Source organism: Topomyia yanbarensis, chromosome 3, assembly GCF_030247195.1.
Source record: "Topomyia yanbarensis strain Yona2022 chromosome 3, ASM3024719v1, whole genome shotgun sequence".
NCBI lineage: Eukaryota > Metazoa > Arthropoda > Insecta > Diptera > Culicidae > Topomyia > Topomyia yanbarensis.
The window spans coordinates 13,859,159-13,883,348 of NC_080672.1; the positions used below are offsets into that span (position 1 = coordinate 13,859,159).

The following is a 24,190-nucleotide window of genomic DNA, read 5'->3' on the forward strand; positions in this document are numbered from 1 at the left end:
ATCCTTGCCGAGTTTGATGGGTGAAAACTTTTTAAGCGATTCTTATGCTGAAGGATTTCTGTCCGATTTTTATGCTTGAAGCCTATTTTATATTTTAATATGTTTGAAACGGGTTTTGCGAATCATGTTCTATCCTTGCAACTTTTATTTTCGGTCGCTCAAATGTAAAAAAAGAAATTAGGTATTCTAACTTTTACACACAATAAGGTTTCATTATTTTTTTAACGAGAAATAGAGCATAGTAATGCATACTCTTCCGATCATTACATTTTCTAATAAATCCGTTCATATTACATGTTCATCCCTTTTCCCGACAGGAGTAGACCCCAACCCGGCGATATTAATTCCGGGGATAGGATTGCCAGGAAACCTCTTTTATTGAGTGCTAACAGTGAACCAGGTATCTATGTAGATCAGAACCGTACAGTAGTATGAAAGTTAGGTCAGCTTCAGATAACCAAAAGGTGTAGAACGATCTTGACACGAATAATGTAGAAAAAGTTAGACTTCACGAAGAGCTGAAGATTCAGGGAGTCACGACTGTTCTCTGCTTAAGCATAATTATCGAAGGTAAACCGACCAACGTACCACCTATAATATAATATGGAACTCGTATTGAAAACCCCTCTACTGATGACGTGCTTCAAGTGTGCTTCGGACACAATAGTTGCTTCTGTTCCATCCCTTGGGCCAGATTGAGCTGTAGTCAACAATACGAGATACCCCAATAACATACCTTTGCATCAACTACGGATAAGGACACTTGACTCGTATTAGCAAGAGTCACAATTTTTTTGAGGAAACTAAAGGAAGCAGCAAAGACAATGGACGAGTACAATCATATTTCGTTTGCAGATAGCCATCTTTCCACTTCTGGGACAATAACACCACAAATGCGAATGCACCCCTTCGGTACCAAACTGAAGAAGAGTATGTCCATCGAACAAGCCCCGTAACTGAAACATTGGGAGGTCCTTCTAATTGACTGGAGTTTGACAGAGAAAAGCGTGGCACCGATGAATTCTGATCCAGGGTTTTATCCAGGCAAGTACTTTTTCATAAACGCAGATGCACACCATCGATAGTTCATAAATCTTTGCAGCTTGTGCCGACGTCAATATGATAAACCCAAAACTTCGACCAGAGCACTAATCATCAAACTAAGCCTTGTCGCTTCCGTTGAAAAAATACCGATGCCTCCCGGAAAATTCCAGGCACAAGGAATCCAGTTTAACACCTCTTCCACTCTTCAACTAGCTCTATCAGATCGGCACATAGCAGCTAATTCAGCTACAGTCTTCTTTCCCAAGTTCATAATCACTGTAACTATGTCATCCAGTTGAGCTTGAACGATCTTAGCGAGTGCTTTGGTCAACTTCAACGCATCAGAACCCGTGCCTATTCGATGTGTCTCGCATTGAAAGAAACCCACATCAGTGAAGGCACTGATCCTGTCCTTCGATTCAGTTACGAAAACAAACGTACATCATCCAGTGAAGTAACCATCTGATTTGGAAATGGCGGTTGCATTATTCGAAAAAAAAAATAACCCTTCACCATTAGTGTTTAAAAGGAACAAACAACAAAGGTAGCGAGCTAATCGAGACTACCGAACATCAGAACACCATCATTCTCATTGGCGTCTACGTCACAACTAAACGTCAAACCGTTTTTTCGCTTGCACTAATGCAAAGTGAACATGCGCGTAATTCGGCGCACTGCTTGGTGGCGCATGGCTGAAATGTCTCGATGTGGATTTTAGAAAAGATTCGCAATACGATAGATTTGTTTTAACTACATCAATCCTCTCGTTTGCTATGCGATCTAACTAACTGGACTATCACCCAACAATCCCTCGAAATAACTATTATGCTTACCACACCCATATTTTATATAAATTTCGACTCATCGTTGCCCAGGCAGCCAAGGCTTGCATCACCCGAATCAGTAGAGCTCCCCAAAATCGCGTAGTTTCTGGAACCGAGTCGACAACTGGTCGGTGTTAAGTCAGACCGGACTAAGTAACAATATATTGGTTTCGAGAAAAACATGATAATTGGAAAATACTTTTTGCCCTAACTCTTGCTTTTTATTATATATTTCAAATCTCGTGAAAGTCGAATGTAGCTGAAGAAATTCTGTATCCTGTATTCTGTATTTTTTTATGTTTTGCGACTTAGTCAGATCTGACTTAGCACCGACCAACTAAACCCTGCCTACCATAAAGCAGTACGCTCACTCTTTCTTATGGTCCCACTCGAGAGGTCAATCTACTGACTTTTGTCGTTCTAATCAGCAGAATGGTCCATGTCCAACGTTCTAAACATAGTGGTCTAAACGGTACGAAAAGACGCAGCAACTTTGCTCTCGCCATCCACGGGACTCTTCCCATTTTCTTCGGATCTAGGACAGGGCTTCTGGTTCCGAGTTACCCCACCAGTTCGATCAAGTCTAAGATTGTAGACTACTCCCGTACAGCTGGTAAACTGTAGTGATTATCTCAATCCCAAATAAATGAGAGGATGCACGGATGCCAAAAGATTTCCGTCTCATGTAATCCCAATAGAAGATTGATACCCAGTCTCGAAAAATCGTCAATTCGCATTTCGACAAGACCTCGAACCCTTCGGTGATATAACCCACCAGGCTCTAACAACCAGTGTCTGGACATCGCGACATTAGCCATTGCGAAAAGCTTTAACACTGTTTAGTGAGAGGGAATGTTTCACCAGCCTGCACCTCCCTTTTCCTTCTGTATAAGGACAGTGTCTGCCATCTTTGTTCAACGCATTGAGTCAAATGGTAGCGCAACATAGGGGCACTCAATTCGAGTTTTTGCTGCGCTCAAACGCGAGAATTTCAATGTTTTCAGCGCATTTGTGTTATTATATCGGTTCATAACAATGAATCAAAGCTGTTAATGTCAATTTTTAGGCATTCCATTGATTGTAGACCGAGAAATTAATGAATTAGTGAGGCACCCTGCTTAGTATGGTGAAAATAGGCAGTTTATCCTATCATACGACAGACAGGCTCCAACTAAATCAACGCCCTTTTTGTTATGCGTCACCGACCTATGAAAAATTCATCCAAGAAGTCATTGCGAAATGACCATCACTAACTACACACAGAAGAATTCGGGATTATCGTGAGCCAGGTACCCGAGCTTGGCATCCCTCGAACCAGCAGAGCTCCCCAAAACCGCGTGGATCATCGGGGCCTGGATATCGAATCGGCAATCGAAGTTAGCCATAAAACTCACTTCGTAGACTTCCCTCTCATCCTCTCATCTTCTCTCCAGGGATCAGCCGGCTTTTATCGTACACGAAATCACATATATCAGAGAAAAGATTTAGATAAAAAGCTAGGCTGAGTTTCCACAGGAATTCTACAAAATATTTTAAAGAACGAACTCTGGGAGAGTCGATGCCCTCAAAGGTAAAGGGAAGACGCACTGAATTTGTATTGAAATCCACTGGAACTATTCTCATGGATCTACTGTAGGTCGCAAACGAATTGGGAATGTTCCGCTTCTCGTTACCGGTTGATACCGCCGTTGATTCACAAGAGTTTAACTGGTTCCGAGTTAAACCACACCCTCGCATTATTTCGCGGAAAACCAGCTGGGCTCCTGCGGAACCTCGAACGGTAACAGGATTTTCTGAGAAGTTTCAACCAAGCCTAAAATCGTAGTCTACTCTCGTACAGCTGGTAAACAGTACTGATTATCTCAATCCCAAATAGATGAGAGGATCCCGATTTTTGTCCCTTCATCTTGATGGCATGTATGGGAAAACTCACAACACGTAAGGTTGGCAGAAGATTGATGTCCTTTCTGGAGGAGAACAATTTGTTGGAGAATTACCAATGCGCATTTCGATAAATCCTTGGATCCCTCGCTAATATTGCCCACCAGGCTCTTACCGAGAACCAATATGCGGACATTGCGATATTCGACCTTGCGAAGATATTCAACACGATTTGGTGGGAGGGTGTACTTCACCAGCTACTGAAATATGGTGTTACCGGACAAAACGGACAGTTATTTAAAACTCCAGAATTGCAAAGTATGCATTATCGGTTACCAAACAGACACATCACACGGAACCAACGCAGTTTCACTATTTCTATAACGAATATCATCCGTTGTCACCATTTTTTGAACGAGCATCATCTATTTGCTCGCTATCTTACCAAACGAAGATGGCATTGCTATCGTGGTCATCGAAAGGCAGGTTCGGTGCAAAAGATAGCAGGCCATGAGCACATTCGATCAATAAGCAAGCTCGGCGTCACACCCGGCCACACATGTCACTGCAGGCTGCTCAAGAGAGACTGGAAAAGTAGGCGACGGTCCATGCGCACTATCGGCTATCGACACACGGAATGAAATAAAAATATAAACTGTTAACAACCGGACTTTCTACGGGTTTGAAGCAGCCTGATCAAATCATATGTTCCCACTCTACAACATAGCCAACGATTGTTATTAATTGTACCCTTTGGGACATTGAGCTCTCGACTTTATCCCTTCCGTACAGTGCCTACAAATAACCCTGGTTAAACAACAGTCCAAAGATTGAGTCCAGGTACAGGAGGATAAGTCTTACCGAGCGTAGTACGATCTAACTATGAACAATAAGTCAACGACAAATACGCGAATCACTTCCACATCTTCGCGGATCTCGCCACTGTCACTGTCCGCCATCAAGACACAAGACACCCTTTCGTGAAATAAATCTATTGAGCCGCTCTAGTTCTAGTTCCACGGTTATTGCGGCGTCGATTGGGCTCACTTCTCACCAACGAAATTTAATCTAAAGACATAAACAAAGATTTCGAGGAAATTCGACACTGGACAAGTCTACCTGGCTACACCCATAATAGCGAGGAAGCATCTACAAAATGGGTGGACCGTGCCGACCGAATGAAGCAGAAATTACTCTTCAAACTTGCAACGCTTGCATCAGACAGTAGAACACTTGATGGTCAATTGATTGGAGCTTCAAAAACTGTGAACCAGTATGCGAGCAAATTCTCATGAGTTCAAACAGCCCTTTGAAAAGACCATAACGACCATGGTCGGTGCCAAATTTCACAGCCATTAAACAACCATAAAAGGGTCTCAATAACCTCACAATACACCAAAATATGATTTTTATATAGGATTTCGAGGACCATAGTGATGATGTTTTCAAGGGTTGAACCCATTTCAAACACCCATGTCGAATGCCATGAGCATGAAGGTATTACGAGCTGTACGTTTGTTCGGGCAGAGTTGCCCAAAACCGCGTGGTGGGTCCCTGAAGTCGAGTTGGTAATCGAATCCAGCCCTGAAGCAGTACGCTCACTCTGTAATAGTTCCCCCTATCTGCCAGGGAGCTTCTTCCAAATGATCCCACAAATCAGGAAATTCTCTGCATATTTGTCAAAGACATCCGACTCTACGTCTAAATTAAATTGAACCCAAGTCAAGCTGGCCCTTCACCTTACCGCGCGGTGTTTGCTTCTTCCTATAATTTCCAACAGAATCGACCATTCATCACTCCGGTTCTTTGATTGGTTCCCCGATAAGTAGGGTACCCCACGCGACCCGTTAAGAACCCCGTCTGCTGAAACAATACATCGAATACATAACCTAGACATAGTTTTACCCCCTTTATCTGCTCATATGTGGGGGCGTTTTCTCGCGACCCATTCTAATGAACCAACATTTCAGTGACGAACTCGGTTGGGGCCCGCCGTTTTTTGCTATATCTGATTCCACCTATTACTCTGGAATGAGTGAAAAAACTCAAACGGCTTGGCCAGTACAACTTCTGCATTGATCTAGAGTCTAGCATTCTAGCAAAACAAAATACTTGCAATACAATACGCACCGCTATTTACCTAACGTGATATTGGCGCCCATCTCCCACTGCGTATAAAAAAACTTGAATTAATAGGAAAATCTTGTTTCTATTGTTTTTGCTAGCCAGATACTTCAAAATTGCTGAAACTATTATGCATCTAATAGTGCAACAATTAAGTCATTTTAATAACTACTACGGAAGTTATTAGCGTTCAAAATCTCACGCTAAATGCTTTCGTTCCAATATTTTGGACCAGACAGGCCCGTAGCCAGGATTTTGTTTCGGGAGGGGCTTGAAAATTATTGCATAAATGTATAAATTCTGATGACTTGAGATAGTCACAGTAAACTGAATGTAATTATGAAATTTTCTTAGTGAAAACAATTCCATAACTAAGACAATAGACACTAAAAACCCTAAAAATATGTTGTCTGTTACAAGAAAAGCTATAGTGCATCGACGAATTAAATTTGATTATTATTAGTTTATAAGTTAGAAATTTCTCTCAAGATTCATCAAGAGATCAAAGTATTTAGGGCTGGTTGAAAATGCTACGCATTCTAGACTACACGTTTACAAGGTGTAGAAGACGCTAAATTGGAATGAGTACAAAAATATCCAAAAACCCGCCTAACGAAACTTTACACGCATTTGCTAAACAGGAGAACGAAACCAACGTTAAGGTTGTCTCCATGGATAGGAATATATCAGTGTGAAATCCAAGTTTATCGTTGCAAAGAATGTCCGAACAAAGTGAACTTCAACTCCTATTTTCATGATCAGGCTACTATTACTAGTTCTGTGACTTCATCCGAAGTATGCGTTAACTCAACTTTATGAAATTTCTGTTTAAATGATACTGATCATGTCGTAATTATAATCCTGAGAAAAACACATGTTTTTTCATTTGACTCTCGTGGGGAATGGGTTAAACGCTATCTTCAACAATATTATCAGGCAACTGAGAATAACTATCTATTTATTTATTTAAGTAGATTCTGTTTAGATACTTTCATATCATTGGACTTACGAATTAAAAATATCGTAGACTGATTTTCCTAGATCCCTGAAACTATAGTAAAAGTCAAAATGTAAAGTGAGTGCAAAAAACTACTTATTCCACTACAATGCAAGAATAAGATCATTAGCTCATTGACGTTCAGAATTTCGCAAAACCGTTGGAACTTGAGAAGATTACCTAGATTAAGTAAATATTATATTTGAACATTTGAAGGTATTATTTCGGATTTCATGGGTTTTTGGACAATGTAAAATATATATTTCAATGATTTAATCTACTAATGAAAACTACCCAGAATTTAATCTACTGAGCGAAACTGCTCAGAACTTGTTCACTAATCGAAAGAAAATTACTTAGCACTGATTCTGAATGCTTCTAATTTACGTAAAATTAGGTAAATATATCACCACCAAAATAACTAGAAACTATAAACACAGGTGAGCTTAATAATTTCAGCATCACTTGCTTCCGACACATGGAAGAGAACACATCGCACTTACATCTAATTTTCAAAAGAGGCTTTCTGTTAGAGTTGTCTGTTTTCAAATCACAGCAAATTATCCGTTTCCTGTGAAACTTTTGCAAAACTTTATGTCAATTCGTCAATTTTGCCTTTATGTTTGCGAATGTCTGATTTGTTACTTGATTCTCGCTCTCAATAATTATCCTTCCGAATGGATTCCATTTCTCCCAAATATGACATTAATCTGCGAGTAAGCGATATCCGATCTTGTAGCGGAACATTGATGTTCTCATCGTCCGTATATAGGAGGATCTTAATTATAGCATTGTCACTTTCAACCACGTTTTTTAAGTTGTTCGAAATGAATGGTTTCATCTGGGCTAATTTGTTGAGCGCTAAATGCCTGACATGGTAGAACTCGCTTCCGAAAGTCCAACCTCTATTCACACCTTCAGGAAATGTTCCACATTATGAATACTCGGTCCTAAGCGAATCATCAATAATTTTATAATCACCGTATTTGGCTGGAGCACCACTTCTTGCTTCTCGACAGATTACTACAGCAACAATTATAGTAACAGTTTCTTTTATTCTTTAGGCAAGACACACAATATAAAAGTTACTATTTTTGTCGTTCGCGTCGCACTGGCTCGAGCAAAAGCATAAAGTGACTGAATTTCGTGACCATTGCCTTTGGTGGTTAGAAATAGCCTTCTTTAACTTTTTCTCAAAGATTTGTTCAAACCAAATGAGCAACAAATTTTGTTAAACATCGCCGGTTTTTGAAATTCATTTTTGAAAAATTTCGGGAGGGGCTTTAGCCCCCTAGCCCCCCCTCTGGCTACGTGCCTGGGACCAGATCCCTATATTGAAGGGTTACATTTATCTTACATGAACAGATCTCCCCATATCCCTACAAAATTACTACATTTTTGAAAACCAAAAGCTAACGACAACCCTGATCGTTTCCGGGTACCATCGAAACGCATTTGTTTGTTCTAAATCACCATTTGCAACCACCTCGATCTAGTTATAATCCTTGGCACTGACCATAGTTAACCTTCCCAGTTCCCCGTGACCCAAATGTTATGCAATAGTTGTAGAAATAGAGTACCAGCAGTAGTTATCGCAAACATTTGCGGATACTTTTTTTATCTCCCAATTGCCAATCTTGGTGTAATCCATTTTCCGACAAAACATCGCTGGCACTGGAATTTTTTCCTCTCTCCTTCCCACCTACCGCATCGCGGTAGGCGGTGCAATTTGATTGCATCGCCTACACGACGCGGCGGTAGGAATTTGCGTTGACGCACAATATTGAAGTTAAAAATTAAATTTATGCAATATATTTTCGGTGTCCTTCCCAGCCTCCTGTTCCTCTCCGGAGGATTGCTGATGCAGCCTCAGCCTCGCATAGAGGTCTTGCTAAAAAATTAAAATTGATGCGATGGCATTTTTGCTACTACTGTTAATTTCGTTTTCATTTCCCGCGTGCGCTTTGCTCCCTGCCCCGACGACGTGGCGCGACTCTCGACTTTCCGCAGCAGCAGCAGCGGATGATCACAGTTTGGAATATGTATGAAAAAACAGATTGACATGTTTGTCGGTCAAACCGCCTGCGGTGAAGCGATAGCACTCACTATATGCTATGCGCCGCAGCGTTGATCCCTGGTGGCCTACTTTTCGGCCATCAAAGTCGGTTTCGGTTTTCGGATTGCAGCATGCCACGTTTTGGCTTGCTTATTGTTGTTGTTTTTTTGTTTTGTTATTTCGAGTAAATTGTAAACATAGTAACATACACACATACACACATGAAACAAATAACAGAAAGTAGCAAACAATTTTTCCTGTACGGAAAAGTACAACATAAAACATAAAAATCGTCACGATACACAGAACTGAAGAGTTAACGAGGAGGGTGTGTGGGTGAAATGGTCCATGATGGTTGCTGCGGGGGGGGTTGTTTACTCTGGTAGTGGGACAAAAGAAGCTTTTTTGTTGTATTCTAGGGCGCACAGAGGAACGTGGTGGTAGTGCAGTGCACGTTTACTGCAGTGGAAGGATAGGAATTGGGACGTTTTCTACTGGTACTGTTAACTAATTAAACTTTTTTATTCCGCAAAATCTCTTTTGTTTTGGTTTTGTTCTCGCTTTTTTTGATTTTTTAAATTTCCATTGTGGAGGAGCGTTTTGTTAGTTCTCGGTGGGTTCTTACCTTGCGTTAAAATGATTCCAAAAAACGCTGCACATTCACACAGTCACAGACAGGTTGAGGTTAGTTAGAGAGAAAAAAAGAGATGAAGGAGAAAAGCATTTGTGTTAGATTCGGTTAGGCTTCGACGGATCAGGAGCTGTGTCTTTCGTCGGATCTGATTAGTTTCAAGTTAGGGTTAGTTTGGATTGGTTTCATTAGTACGAGTTAGACGAGGGGTGTTAAAGTCCAACATTTTTGCCGGTTCGGAATGGGTGGCAATTTGATTGAAAAAAATTCTAGGTTGATTTCGTGTTGTGGGCCTACTTCGATGTCCAGAAAACCATGTCACTCTTTTGAAGTTATTGAAACATGGACTGGACGAAAAACTGAATGGTTATCAATTCTGGCAGATGGCGGAAAATTGATCAATCATCAATTAGTGGGAAAACAAATAGTACCATGATCGATGCGTGTTTGTGTGTATATGTACGGAAGAGAGGTAGAGAGAGAGACAGAGAGTGGATATTTGACATTGTACCGCTAATTAGGCTGTCCAGTAAGTAAAAAGCATACAAACAGTAACTCCCGCGCCAGTGGCTACCTACAAAAACTGGCCGCTGAAAATAATACCAACAATGGCAATAATTAAAATATTATCGCATTAAACGGTGTTATAATCATCGTGCAATTGGTATAATTTTTTGTTCATAGCAGTTGTTTTTTGTTGTTGGTTATTAAACCTAAGGGGATTGCGGGTATGTGTAACCGATATGGCTGACTTCCGGAGATTATCGTATGTTCCGATGCCAGAAAAATGGGATATTATGCCCTGAAGCAGTCGGGCGTGGCTTGGCTTCGGTTCAACTGTTAATATTTAATGCATTAATTTATGATAAATGATGCACACATTTGTTTGCCCATTGAATACTATCGGCTTTACTCTCTCTCTCTCTCTTTCGCCCGCTCTCTATCACACACACTCGATCCTGCTTGCTTTAACATCGCCTACTTTGGGGAGGCCTTCTCAGGGGGGTTTGGACTTTGTTTTTTTTGTACTCTGTTAGTAGCAGCGATATTTATGCGGAACATTAAAAATAAAACAAATGGCAATTAGCAGGAGGATGTATAAATAGACGGGGGCACAACATAATATATTTATATAGTAATCATAACAGCATTATTGTCCATATTGAAATATAAAACGAGTGAAACAATGAAACCAAAAAAAATAAAGTCAAAACAGAAGCGTAAAAAATATTTGACTTTTATCACTCTCTGCGGAGGGATTGCAAGAGCCGCGTTTCTGATCTGAGAAGCGGTCCGTCATTGAAACCAATCATGTTAAATTTATATTTACACAGCTTTTGGTTTATCGATTCTCCGATTTGCAGATAATCGATAAAACACGCAGTACGAATTGAAAAAATAAAAATAAATACAAAACAACGAACTAATACATGAATAAAAACGAAAGAAAATGAGTGATTGCACCAATCAACTCGTAGCATTCCTTGCACACACGGGTCCGCTTACCTTTCGTTGAACGTTTCTAGCTTGGCGTAGTTCTGCAGACTACCCTCGTCGATCAGGAACTTCATGCGCTCGAAGAAGGAAGCCGTAATAGCTGGCGGTTGCTTCCGGAGCAGCACGTCGATCGGTTTCGGTGCCGACACGCACAGTTGGCTGGTTTTACAGGAATGGCTTCCGCAGCATTCGGGATCTTCGCAGTCCACAAGGCCATCTAAAATTGGGAATGGTTTAGTTTTTTTTTTTCTGATGAACAGTTGTAGTATGATGCGGATAGGACATTTGCGATTCGAAGAGTCGGGTTATGCGGTATATGGCGCAGATCTTTGTATCGCTTTCGGTGGCAAAATCTGACGTATCATGGGTTGCTTTCTGTAAAATCTTAAATGTTTGTCTAATTGATTGCTTGCTGTAGTGAGATAGACGATAGAAACCAATTTTTCTCAAATAAAGAGAAAATTGTTTAAAACCACATTTGCGCGTTAAGGGCACAAAACCTACAACTAAATTAGTTATGGAATTCGCGTTTCGACTTCGTCTCATCTGAATCTGACACTAAGTGACAGGATAAGGCTTTAAAAACTAATTTGACATCTATACGATTAACCTACCTATCAGATCTTGAATAAACTGAATATCCAAAATGTGATTGAAGTACGGAGAATCACGAAAATGGCAAATATCACAAGCACAGCTTTACCGCCTTTCTATCTCTCGCTGTTTTATATTTGTCTTCACCAATCTATGTGAGGCTGTAAAGGTTAAGGAATAATTTAAATACGTGAAGTACGGCCAAGACAGTAGAGTGTACGCGAAGATTTTTTATTGCCTGAATTGCCGCTCTCAAAAGATAACCCTTGCCAGTTCGCTAGCAAATACAGGTACTGCCGTGTTTGTCCACTTCTCCTTTGACTACCGGTAATAACGGAAGTCGTATAAGAGACTCATCAGCAGAACGACGCAGCACAAGTAAACACAAGTCAAGACAGTATAGTTGTGGTTATTACTCAGGAGCGACATGCAGTTTGTATTGGAAATATGCCGACAAACTCATATACGGAAATAAACTAGTAAATTCATATACGGTATGTTATGATTGGTCTCAGGAAAACTGTGTGGGAAATTGGACGTAAGGAATCTCAAGTGCCTAGACTTCCCAATCTGGGAATATGAGGAAAACTGGGAAAGAGGGGAAGAAGCATCACTTGCCCGGAACCCCAAATCAGGCAACTGGACATTCATCATCTCGAAAATTGCATGCATTATCAAATGCATCCAGAATAATGTGCGAAATGAGCTTCAGCAGTTCTAAGCAGCATTGATCCAAGAAGCATGGATAGTAGAAGATTCACGGACTTCCACCACAAAAATGCAAGTTGCTTTACTGTAAAGACAAGGGTCGTCCAAAAGCGGTTATGCTGCTTTGCGAACGACATTAAATTCTTTCCAATAACCGAATGTATATCCAGGCACCTAGTGTCTGCAATAGTAGAAGTTCCGACAGAGGAAGTCACCAAAAGGTTGTCGCTATCTCAGCCTATTTTCCTCGCGTGTTGGGATATCCGTAGTAGTAGAACAATAACCTTGATAGAATGCGCAGGAAGGTGAAATTTATGCACCATATTGGCCAAAGATGCAGTGACAAAGGATCAACCAAGATTCGTATGAAATCTAAGAGGAGGTTTCTGCGAGGAGGCGGATGAGCTATCTCCCACATCACGATTCCCCGCGAATCTCAGCAAATATCACTCTAATGAGAATGGTACATTGATGAAACCAAAGGACCCACATAGTTATTATCAATAATGCTTAAGTTTCTTATTAATACTCAATTGGAATATCTTCTCAAATAGTTATACCACAACAGTCGTCATTGAGAGGCGGAGGTCGAAAGCAATATTTAACCTTATTTAAGATGTCATAAAATCTTTTAAGTCCTGTAAATCATCGGGTTTGGGTGTAATATTTCCAGTACTGATTCAATAGAGCTGGAAACACTTCTACCATATCCGGCACAGATAATTAGGTAGAGCTATAACTTAGAGTAAGTATTGGTATTTTTTGGGGAAGTCGGGGTAGTGTTCATACCAGAGCCATGTAGACGAACATGTTGTTATTTAGCCTAAAGCGTACAGCGAGATTTTCTTCTGAATAATTTAGATAAGGTGGCTCGCATATAAGGTTTGAATTTATCAGTGGGCAACCACTGAATAAGCGGTTTGCCTATCAACCTGGGAAATCAGCATTGTTGCGGCATTGCAAAGTCTTGACAAAAATGTTAAAAATATCCTGCAAAATAAAGAATGCGTAATATCGCTCTTCAACGACATTGAGTGAGCCTTCGAATCGATTCAGCGTGCTGCTGAATAAAAAAGGGCAGAGTATTCCACTGTCCAATGAATTACTGAAATGTTGTATTGCCAGACTGTGACAGCATCGCTGGGAGGTGAGACTATAACTATGAGAGCCACTAGAGGCTGTCCTCAAGGAGGAGTGCTGTCACCCCTTCTGTGGTTCCTGATGATAGACGGGATCCTGAATGAACTGGAAGATTTGGTATTTGAAGTAACGGGTAACACAGATGATATTGTGATCACTGTTAGGGGCAAAGATGGATCTTCGATGTCGATCTTCAAAAAATCTTCGTAATTCCATTTAAAAGTCAAAGTCAAACTCAAACCACCGATCCTTAATGGAACCACTATCATATTTGCTATGGAGGTAAAACTTCTTGGAGTAATGATAGCTAGTAAACTGCTGTGGAATCTGAACATCAAAAGAACTACGTAAAAAGTCTTAAAATCATGCGTCTGGTTTGCCGAAGTTTCTTTGGGAAAAATGTGGCTTGAAATTAAAAATAACGCACTGGCTTTACACTTCAAATATCAATGTGTGATTGCCAGGAGTGGAAAGTAAAAAGGCTTGTCTGGAACCATAAAAAGTACAAAAAGTGGCTTGTCTATCCATCGCAGAAGCAATGAAATCGGTTCCAACGATTACCTTGGATGCACCATCACATGTCCTTATTTAAATGAGTCTATATGTAGGGCTTTATGGATATATAACCTCATTCGCTGGTTACCTTTTCACGGAACTGATCACTTACGTTAGCATTCGAGGTTGTAATAATAGAATGCATGGGGCCTATCCGGTTCCGGAAGGCGCCCTAGCACATTATGCTGGTGGCTCTAAGAAAGAAATCAGTGGCTGTGATCCTTACTAAAGATTCTACAAGACTCTAGATTTTACACCTGGGTAATTTAGACCTGTGCCAGAAAGTGTTTTCTTCAAAGCGACCTAAGGGGCAAGGAATTGTTCATTTTGTCAAAAAGCCAGGCCGGAAGAAGAGCTCAGGGTTCACGTACCTTAAGGCTCAAGTTACCTCAAGGCTTGGTAGTATGCGTAAGAAAAAATGTGTTCAGCTTTGCCACCAGATTATCCATTTAAACCTTTTCAAAACTCTAAAAGAAGAATATCAGTCGATTTATTAGATCATCACGATTCAATTCATGCAAAATACCTGCTGGAAAAACCATCGGCTTAGCTGGATGGTGCTGTTGAAAAAGTGGCTGTGATTTTTTATCACACTACCACACCGAGCTGGGGTACGCAACACAACTGCGCAATGAAAAAACCACAGCCACTTTTTCAAAAGCACCATTTAGCTAAGCCGATGGTTTTTCCAGCAGGTATTTTGCATGAATTGAATCGTGATGATCTAATAAATCGACTGATATTCTTCTTTTAGAGTTTTAAAAAGGTTTAAATGGATAATCCGGTGGCAAAGCTGAACACAAATTTTCCTACGCACACTACCAAGCGTTCAATTCTAACACATGCTTAAAAAAGGTAACTTGAACCTTAAGGAAAACTTGTTGGCTGGGTGCAAGGAATGAAGAGAAAACACTTTAATGCTTTACTACCCCGTTCTGAATCAAGACTATTCATTCGATACTCAAAGGAAGTCTAATGAATTCCTCGCTTTACGTCAACCCAAACTAAAGATAATCACTGACCTATTAACATATTATGAAACTTTAGGAACCTTAACTTGACGCACGATTGACCATTGTCCAATACCAAACGCTATAGTAGAGAAAACTTGTGTATAATCTGCGCCATTGATCCCTCATTCTCCACATCGCCCGGCCGGGGATATACCAGAACACAACCGCATATGGTAATCAGCATGGAAGGATCGAGTATGTCTTGGGTAAGTCGTGGCAATTCCTTAGGTTCTGCGGACGAAATCACTGCTGAACAATATTTTTCTAGACACTACAGCTTATGCGGTCACCATAAACAACATAGATCCATACATTACTACAAATTCATCGTCTTATCCACTGGCACAGATAATCTCTCTAATCAGTATGAAAAAGGTAGGTTCATTATGAGGCCCCCTTTAACTCAGTCTTGAACGAGTGCTGTACGTTAGCCATCCAGTGGAATATCAACGATCTCAAACTGATTTAGCGATCTTTAAATCATGATCGGCATCTGTCATCCAAGCTCCTCCCGGAAAATTCCATCAGTCTATTTACCTAATTGGAGTAAGGATACATGTGGGAATCAGCTAGTGGTAATAATCAATGGTATCAGGCCTGATATTCTATGGATAACAAAAGGCTGATTTTTTCAATCGTCTTTTTTCTTTAGTCGGCATCTGTCCGCAGTTCGAGTACCTATCACCGACGCCAGACAGGTAACTCCGCCATCTGGACGTGACAAAAGAATGTTCAACATAGAAAATCCCTATGACCTCGGCAGGTATTAAAACAGCTTCCACTGCGGTGAGAAGCGGTCACACTTATCACTCAACCTCCGGCGCCGTTAACGGGATGGTAGCATTCTTGGAGGAGAACCATGTACTGTTCCCGTTTTGCGGAGGTATAGGTTCTGGAACCCATCTTTATTCGTGTAGAGATATTGGGGGCAGTAATGGGCAGTAATAGGGAACGATGGAATCTTCATTCAAGACTACCTTCGTATCCGAAGCTTCAAATTTGAAATCGGTGGATGTCAAGCGGATAAGTTTTAGGATGCTAAAAGAGCTCCGCAAGGTTCCGTGCTCGGCGTCTCACTTTTTCTAGTACCGCAGTGTCTACAAAAGAAGTGACACAGTTGTAGTAGTTGTCACCGGAAAAACCTATTTTAATCCACCTAGCGGTGCAATTGTGCCTTTCTCAATTATGAATCACGAGAATGTGTGCGTTGTTTATATTCATTAAAAGCTTTTAAATGCATATATTACATTTTATTATTATACATCACATGACAACTATATACAGGAAAATAAATCATTATTCGAGTTCTAAAATTTTGAAAAAGAAAAAACAGCCACGGTAATATTGAACTGAAAAACCTGTTTTAATCCACCTAGAGGTGCAATTGTGCCTATCTCATTTCTCCAAACTATGATTTAGTAGCTGGTTCGTACAATATAACATTATGGTAATGTTTTTCATTCTTATTACACTTGGTAAGTATATATAAGAGCACCTTTTTGCATTCATCGCGGTATCGGTTTGAATCGGAGTTTTCTATGTGATCGCACTCCACAACCCGTAACTCCGGAACCGGAAGTCGGATGGAGATGGAATTTAATATCGGTTTCCGGGGACGCAACACCTTTCATTTGAGACTAAGTTGATCAAATCGGTCTAGCCATTTTTGAGAAACCAATATAACCGTTATTCTGAATTTGGATGCTTCCGGATCCGTCGATGGTGGCCAGTGTGGCCAAAGAGACTTTGAATGACTGTTGGTGACCTAGATCTACAAATTCAACAAATGTGTTTACATTTTGGAAAAAAAATCACCTTTTTATATTCATCGCAGAATTCGTTAGAATCGGGATTTGCTGCGTGATCGTACGTATCACCCTGTAATTCAGGAACCAGAACTCGTATCCACACAAAATTCAACAGCAGCTGATGGACCTTTCATTTAAAATCAAGTTTGTCAAAATCGGTTCAGAAAATTCCAAAAAACCGATGTGGACATTTTGTTAACAAATCCGCACATACACACATACATACATACATACATACATACACACATACATACACACAGATATTTTGCGATCTCGGCGAACTGAGTCGAATGTTATGAGTCGGTTAGAAAGTCGGTTTTTGGAGCAATTGCATAACCTTTCTATATGAGAAAGGCAAAAGAATAATATTTAGCTTAATCAGCATGAGTAAAATAGTATTTTCATGTGATTATATTTTGAAATGATGGTGGAATGGGTTTGAAAGTGGAGGGAATGGGGGGTTAGTAGAGTGGGAGTGGAGGATGCGTCAGAAATCCTTCATCTTATTTCGGTATACGGGATGGATGCAGGAAATGCGGGCGTGAGGGTGGTCCAAGGGGAGGGGAGTGATGAAGGATGGAGGTGTAAGGGCAAGACGGAGGGGGGGAGGGGGGCGGCGACGCAATACTCAACTGCATATTTTGTCTTCCATTTGAGACTTGGTTTGAGAAAATCGGTTCAGTCATCACCGAAGAACCGATTTGACTTTAATTGTGGAATATGCCCGGAATTCCGGAATCGTCGATAGTAGACAATATATTCAAAGAATGTTTGATTGGCAATCAGTGATCTAGATCTGCGATTAGAAGTTATTTGGTGACCATTTCAATAGTTTTTAGCCTCTGAGGTATTACGATTGTACCGATTTATATGGGAAATTCCAGTGTATCCTTACTAACACCCCTGTAACTCCGGAAGCAAGAGTCAGAACCGAATGAAATTCAGCAGCAGTCAATGGCATTACTGTATCTTTCATTTGAAATCAAGTTTGTAAAAATCGGTAGAGAATTCGTTGGGGAATGGGTGTGATATTAGCTTAGGAACTTGGCGGGTTCCCCGGGGGCGTCATGAACCGTCATAGGTGGCCAATGTGGTCAAAGCTGCTTTGATTGATCATTAGTGATCCAGACCCGCAAACTAGAGTAATGTTACATCAATTTTAATATGTTTTACATCATTTGAACATCATGGTGGTACCAGTTTATATGGGAATTTGCTGTGTGACCGCACTCTTCAACCCGTAACTCCGGAACCGGAAGTCGGATCAACTAAAAATTCAATAGCAGCTTATGGGAGCGTTATACCTTTCAGATGAAACTAAGTTTGCGAAAATCGGTTCAGCCATCTCTGAGAAAATTGTGTGAGTTTAAATGACACACACACATACACACACACATACATACACACACACACAGACATTTGCCGATCTCGACGAACTGAATCGAATGGTGTATGACACTCGGCCCTCCGGGCCTCGGTTAAAAAGTCGATTTTTACAGTGATTGCATAGCCTTTCTTTATATGAGAAAGGCAAAAAGGTGCGAAATCGTCAGTCCCAAAAAGTCGATTTTTATAAAAAAAATTTTTTCGAGATAACATAAAATCTCGAAATTTCTCCGTTAAAAAGTCGGTTTTCAGAGCAATTGCAATACCTTTCTATTGAGAAAGGCAAAAAGGTTGCAAAATTAGGTGTAATTTGTATGCCGTGGGCAATGCGATTGGTGACTGGGCCAAATAAAATATTTGTGAAGAATAGGCCTTCGGATTTATAAGAGAAAGGGATGGGCATAAATGTACATTAAGCAAGATTAAAGAAAACTTTCGCGAACAACTATTATCATCAAAGGAAATCTGCTCGCAAATCTTCCAGACTACAAAAGATGTGAATGGATGAGAGGTTGGTCATCCTAGAAATTAAAAAATCCGTCGGCTTCGACATGGAGTACCTAACTGTAAAACGAAGGATGCGGTGGGTGTTCGATTAGACGAAAAAAAACATTTGGTTTAGACGAGAAGCCAGGTCTAGCCATATACCCTATACAGTAAACCCTCTGAATAGATTCAGTTTAAGGATTGTTTGTTTGGCTGAATCGAATACATGTTGAATGAATTCAACAATAGTGTAGTCATTCCTCAGTTCCAATTTGTCGCTATATTACAGTCGATATTTTTCCCAATTTGCCTCGTCCCAACCACTGTGCCCTAGAGCTGACGGCCGGGGTTAATCGGATAGTTACCAATCTAATTGGCATTTGGTGGTAGCTATCGTGATTATCTTCTTCAATCTGCCAATAAAATCTTGACGAGATCTGTCAGGATATAAGCGAAAGGTCATCGGCAACTTTTTTATTCTTTGGTAGAGCTTCATAATTTTTCAAACATCGATTTATTTTGATTCAGCCTAAAGTGCACCTATATTTACAAAACTGTAACATATAACCACAACGAGTTGCACCTAGAAATATTTGATTTAATCTTATATAACGTTGTCAAATTGCGCAACTGAAGACTGCATTGCTTACTCAAATTTTGTGTTATCATGATGAATGCAAAAAAGTGTGATTTAGACTTACAAATTTCAAAAGCTTGCAATTTTTTTTCAAAATAGATATGTTTTCAAAAATGTCTAAGAAAACCTATAAAGATTTGTGGACGATTTTCATTCCATTCTTTAGGTTATAGCTAGTATCAAAGCAGTTCAACACATTGGGAATTTCCATATTTTACCTGAAATTGGAAATCCTTTATATGATATTAATCGATCAAAAACATTGGAAAAGTTCACCTGGACATTGTATGTAGGGTGAGTAAGAGTACAGGAATTGGCCAGGTTTGTTTACAGAGGGGAGGAGGTTGGCGAATGGCTTTAAAAGATAGATCATAGTTTGATATCTTCCAAAAAAGAATCATTATTCCTTCACCACAAGTCAATAAAACGAGATGTGTGACACAGTTTAGTCCAATAAATAAGCTAAATTTACAGGAAAAGGTGTTGAGTTGGTAGACCAAAATCAACGACCGCCAACTATCCTGGTTGCCGAACGGTTCGGAATCTGATAAAATGTATCAACAGAAGCTCTGTTTTATTAAGCAATGAATAGAAATAGACGATCAATTATTTAATGGTCTAGAAACATAGAACTATGTGCATCAATTCACGAACCCTGCAATAGAAAAATTCATGATTTAAAAAAATCAAGTTTTCCCATGGATACCCGGGATAAATACCTTCTGTACATTTCTTAAATTTATGTTTATATCACTCTATTCTGGACTCTCGGGAATGTTAGAATTTAAAAGTCATTCGCCTTTTTACCTGTAGTTCTCCGGTTCCCTACGATACCAGTCAAGGTATCCTCAGCGTATATTTTTCTGGGTTTACCTTAGCCTCTTTTTAATTCATAATTTCAGAAGCTATATTTGCATAAGTCATTTGAATATCTAAAAGCTTAAAGATTGTTCTAGTGTGCCCTAAACAAGGTGGATAATAGTGGGCAGCACAAAATTTCGATGCTGAAATAGACGGCGCTTCAATTGAACGAGTTAAAAATTCTTAAATAATTGCCATGCATTATTAAATCATGAAGCTTTAGAGGATGGAAGTCCATGGAATTCACGAATTTTGGGAGTCAGGGATTAGAAAATCGAAAATTTGTTGATTTAGAAATTCAGAAATCAAAAATATATTGTTTGTAAAAAAACGGTATTCGAAGATTTTTGCTGTAAACTAGAATACGCCAGAAATTTATATAATTTTTGGATATCCAAGAACCTTTGAATATGATTTTATAGTCAGTTGATTAGCCGACTAGCTCAGGTTAGAAGCAGTAAAGTTTTTGCGTTAAGAAGATCGTAGTAGGCCTCGACTGTATAGGACGTCAACGTCAACATACATACATATAGTGTGACTCACAAATTTGAAAACGCCTTATGTGTGGAAAATATTATTATTATTATTATGTTTATTAAGGCTTTAACCACTGAGGGTCATTCGCCTTGTGGAAAATACTTTCTCGTGGCTGATTAGTGCGAGTTAAAACTAAGACTTGATCAAGCTATTCTATTTTTTGTGCAGGGCAATACTTGTTCTTTTCATATTTTTACCGTCGGAATAAATTAATCCCTGTGTTGTGATAAAGAACCTAAACCCATGGGCAGCTCCATCCAGAAGAGGGGGTACGCCTTGTTGGTAAATTATAAAGGGTGGATGATCCAAAATTAGTCGACTTAAATTTGTATTTTTTTAGTCTTACGAAATGTTGCTTCTATTTTGTTTTCCCACTATCCATTCAATTGTGCAAGTGATCGAAGAAAGAGAAACAGCGTATCAAAATTTTGTACGCGCATGACAAAAAATCATTGTACGAGATTTTGGCAAACTTACAGAAAGTTGCCAAATCGACTGTGACAAGCGTTATTAAAATGTTCGGAAAACATTTGACCATTCGTAGGCAACAAGGATCAGGATGAAACGGAAATCAGAATGCAGCGGTAACCGAAAGAAAAGTGGTCAGCACATTGAAACGTAATCCTAACCATTCCATTAAAGATGTCTGTAAAAAATTGGGGATATCACACATAAAAGTGCAAAGAGTACTTACAAGCAAAACAACACGGCTAAAGCAAGAATGCGTAAGATGCACGGAACGTTGTTGATCAAGTTTAATCGTGTCGCAGTGGACGATGAAGCATACGTCAAAGCGGATTTCAGGTAATTCCCAGAGTTTTTCACGACTATTAGAAAAGGAAAGGTTTGAGCAATATTTAACAGAAAATGTAGTCAAAGTATTCGAAAAATTACTTAATGCGGCAGGCGATTTGCACATGTGGTCAGAAAAGGGAATTTTCGTGACAGTTGACACTGTCAATCAAGATATTTATGTCTAGGAATATATACCAAAACGTACGTTGCCTTTTTTTGAAGAAACACAGTTGAAGCTCGGAAAATAGTTGCAAATGAAAAACATTTCGAAGCAAATTGGTGTTCGGTTTCAAATAAAGTAGACACAACAGTGGATCAAAAACAGATGGAAGGTGTGAAACGTAAAGTGTGACAATTTGCAACACATGCATCGGAAGCTTAATCGCATGATTTTGTTTTGTATTTTGTAGTCACTTTTGTATTTTGCGGACAATGAACAACATAATCAGCGTACAGGTATCCATGTAAGAGCCATTTTTAACCGTTGTACTCTTTATCTTATTCACGATTTGGAAAAGGGAGTTTCGAATGTTGGAAACGCTTTTTCTGATGTGGCAAAGAATTTGTCGAATTACACAGTTCTCGAAATCCAGTTTACACCCCACAATGCATCACGAAAAAGAATAAAAAAACTCTTGAAACGTGTTTCGATTTCGTCTCAGTAGTAGCTGACAGACCGTGTTGGCCGACAGTTTCAGATTTTAATGATGTATGTTAGGGCAGTTCAGATCTTTTATTATGTTATCTAATATACATTATATTTGAGTACGTTTTTAAACATCTTGCTTCAATTCATTTATCAACGAGAATTATCCAGATTATATAAAGAGTTTCACGAACGGTTCCAAGCTGGGTGTGGGGGCTGGCTCAGCTTTCAGCTATATTGTCTTTGCGAATTAAGCTGAATGATTTTCTGAGGGACCAAAAAACAACTATTTAAATATACAATCATCAGATCATCCTATCAGATTACATCTGGATAAAACTGGATAAACTTTTTTCAAAACAGGCGAGTCATCTCATTGGTGCAGGATATAGACGCCTATTGTGATTAAAAACTGCCGCTTTGAACAAATAGTATGAGAGAACTTCTGAATAAATTCTATTGATCGAGGAATTGGTTGTGGAGATATCGAGCTCACCGCAATCGCAATTAAAATAAAGAGAAATTTCAGAGCAGCAGCTTTTTGATAATTATTTTCAAATGATATTACATATAAATAAGATCATTAAAGACCGAGTGGAAGTAACTCCTTAATTCATTCCGCATTGCTTGTGCACCGATGATACGTAGTTATTTGTCGTTCTATTTTCATCTAATCAATGACTCAAATTTCTAAGCATCCAACTCTCCGAAAGCAAATGTCCTACTCGTTTAACCGCCCGCATCGCTTACCTCTATCGTTGTCCTTATTATCGCCACAATTCTGCTCCAATGCAACCGAACAATCGGGACCATCCCAGCCTTCATAGCAGCGACATTCCCACATCAACTCTCCACTCACGTGGCACTGACCGTGTTGCGAACAGCTGAAAAATTAACATCAAAATCATTACAACCGCACCCCGCAAACGATCCCCCATTTCCCCAGACCCTAGAGCTAGCTCCGAATCGCCTATCACTTACCCACTCGGACATCCCTCCAAGGTGCAGTGCTTCCCATTCCAGCCGGTCACGCAGAGGCACGTTCCGTTCTTGCACTGTCCGTGCTCGTTGCAGCGCGGATCGCACAGTTTGCCGTTGCAAAACTCTCCACCCCAGCTGGGATCACAGCTGCAACTATCGCCCACACAGCGTCCGTGCTGGCCACAGTTAAGATCGCACAGTTCCTGCGAGCAGTCCTCACCGCTCCACTTCGGTTCGCAGGTGCACGTTTGGCTGTCCAGATCGAACGTCCCGTGGCCGGAACAGTCCGGTAGACATTGCAGCGCATCCTGGTCCATGGTCGCACAGTCCGGTCCCTTCCAGCCTTTCTTGCAGATGCACGTACCGTCGGCACAGAACCCGTGGCCGGAGCAGGTGGGATGTGGGCAGTCCACTGTGAAGCGAATGGTGAAACCATTAGTGCTCATGTTGCCCGAATTGCATAACTTGGTTTTCCGTTAGGAATGTTAGGGGTTAGGTTAGGTCAGTACCGGTGTTCCTTCCCTCGTGTAATCAAATTACTCTATGAAAAAAAAAATTGTTGTGTGTGTTGTTGTTGTTTGCTTATGCTGTGTGAAGTATGATGACAATAGTTACAACAAAGCGCTATCATGTGCTGCTATGTTAATCCTCTTAGTGGGGGAGACAGCGAGGTGTGATAAGAAAAAAAATACTACTGCAACCCAGTAGAGTAGATAGCAGGTGGGAAAAACAGTTGTCAGAAGGATGTGAAAAATAAGGAACAGTATCGAGAAGAAAATAAATTATAAATGTCTGAAAGTAGATAAACTTGCTGTTATGTATGATACAAAAAGGAACTTGAACAGAAAACCGCAGTGCTCTCGTTGCTCCTAGTTTGTAATTAATTTAAATTATTTATATCACATCTTGTTCGCTTCTCGGTTTTCGCGTGAAAGCCGCTTGCGGCCAGGACCGGAGGCAGACAGAGCAAGCAGCGGTAAAACTATTCT

At 40.1% G+C, this 24,190-nt stretch overlaps 1 protein-coding gene across 9 annotated transcripts in view; it reads right to left on the reverse strand.

Moving 5' to 3' along the window:
* The window catches only part of LOC131688976 (teneurin-m), a 573,241-nt gene that overhangs the window by 19,781 nt on the left and 529,270 nt on the right, over positions 1-24,190 (reverse strand). For 8 of the 9 annotated variants that reach the window (XM_058973677.1, XM_058973678.1, XM_058973676.1 and 5 more), the window contains 4 exons: positions 23,202-23,613; positions 22,971-23,104; positions 11,064-11,271; positions 9,552-9,578 (listed from right to left, as the gene is read on the reverse strand). In XM_058973677.1, coding sequence (XP_058829660.1) covers positions 9,552-9,578; positions 11,064-11,271; positions 22,971-23,104; positions 23,202-23,613 — 781 coding nt within the window. The remainder of the gene's footprint in view (positions 1-9,551; positions 9,579-11,063; positions 11,272-22,970; positions 23,105-23,201; positions 23,614-24,190) is intronic. The other variant, XM_058973674.1, reaches the window with a different exon arrangement.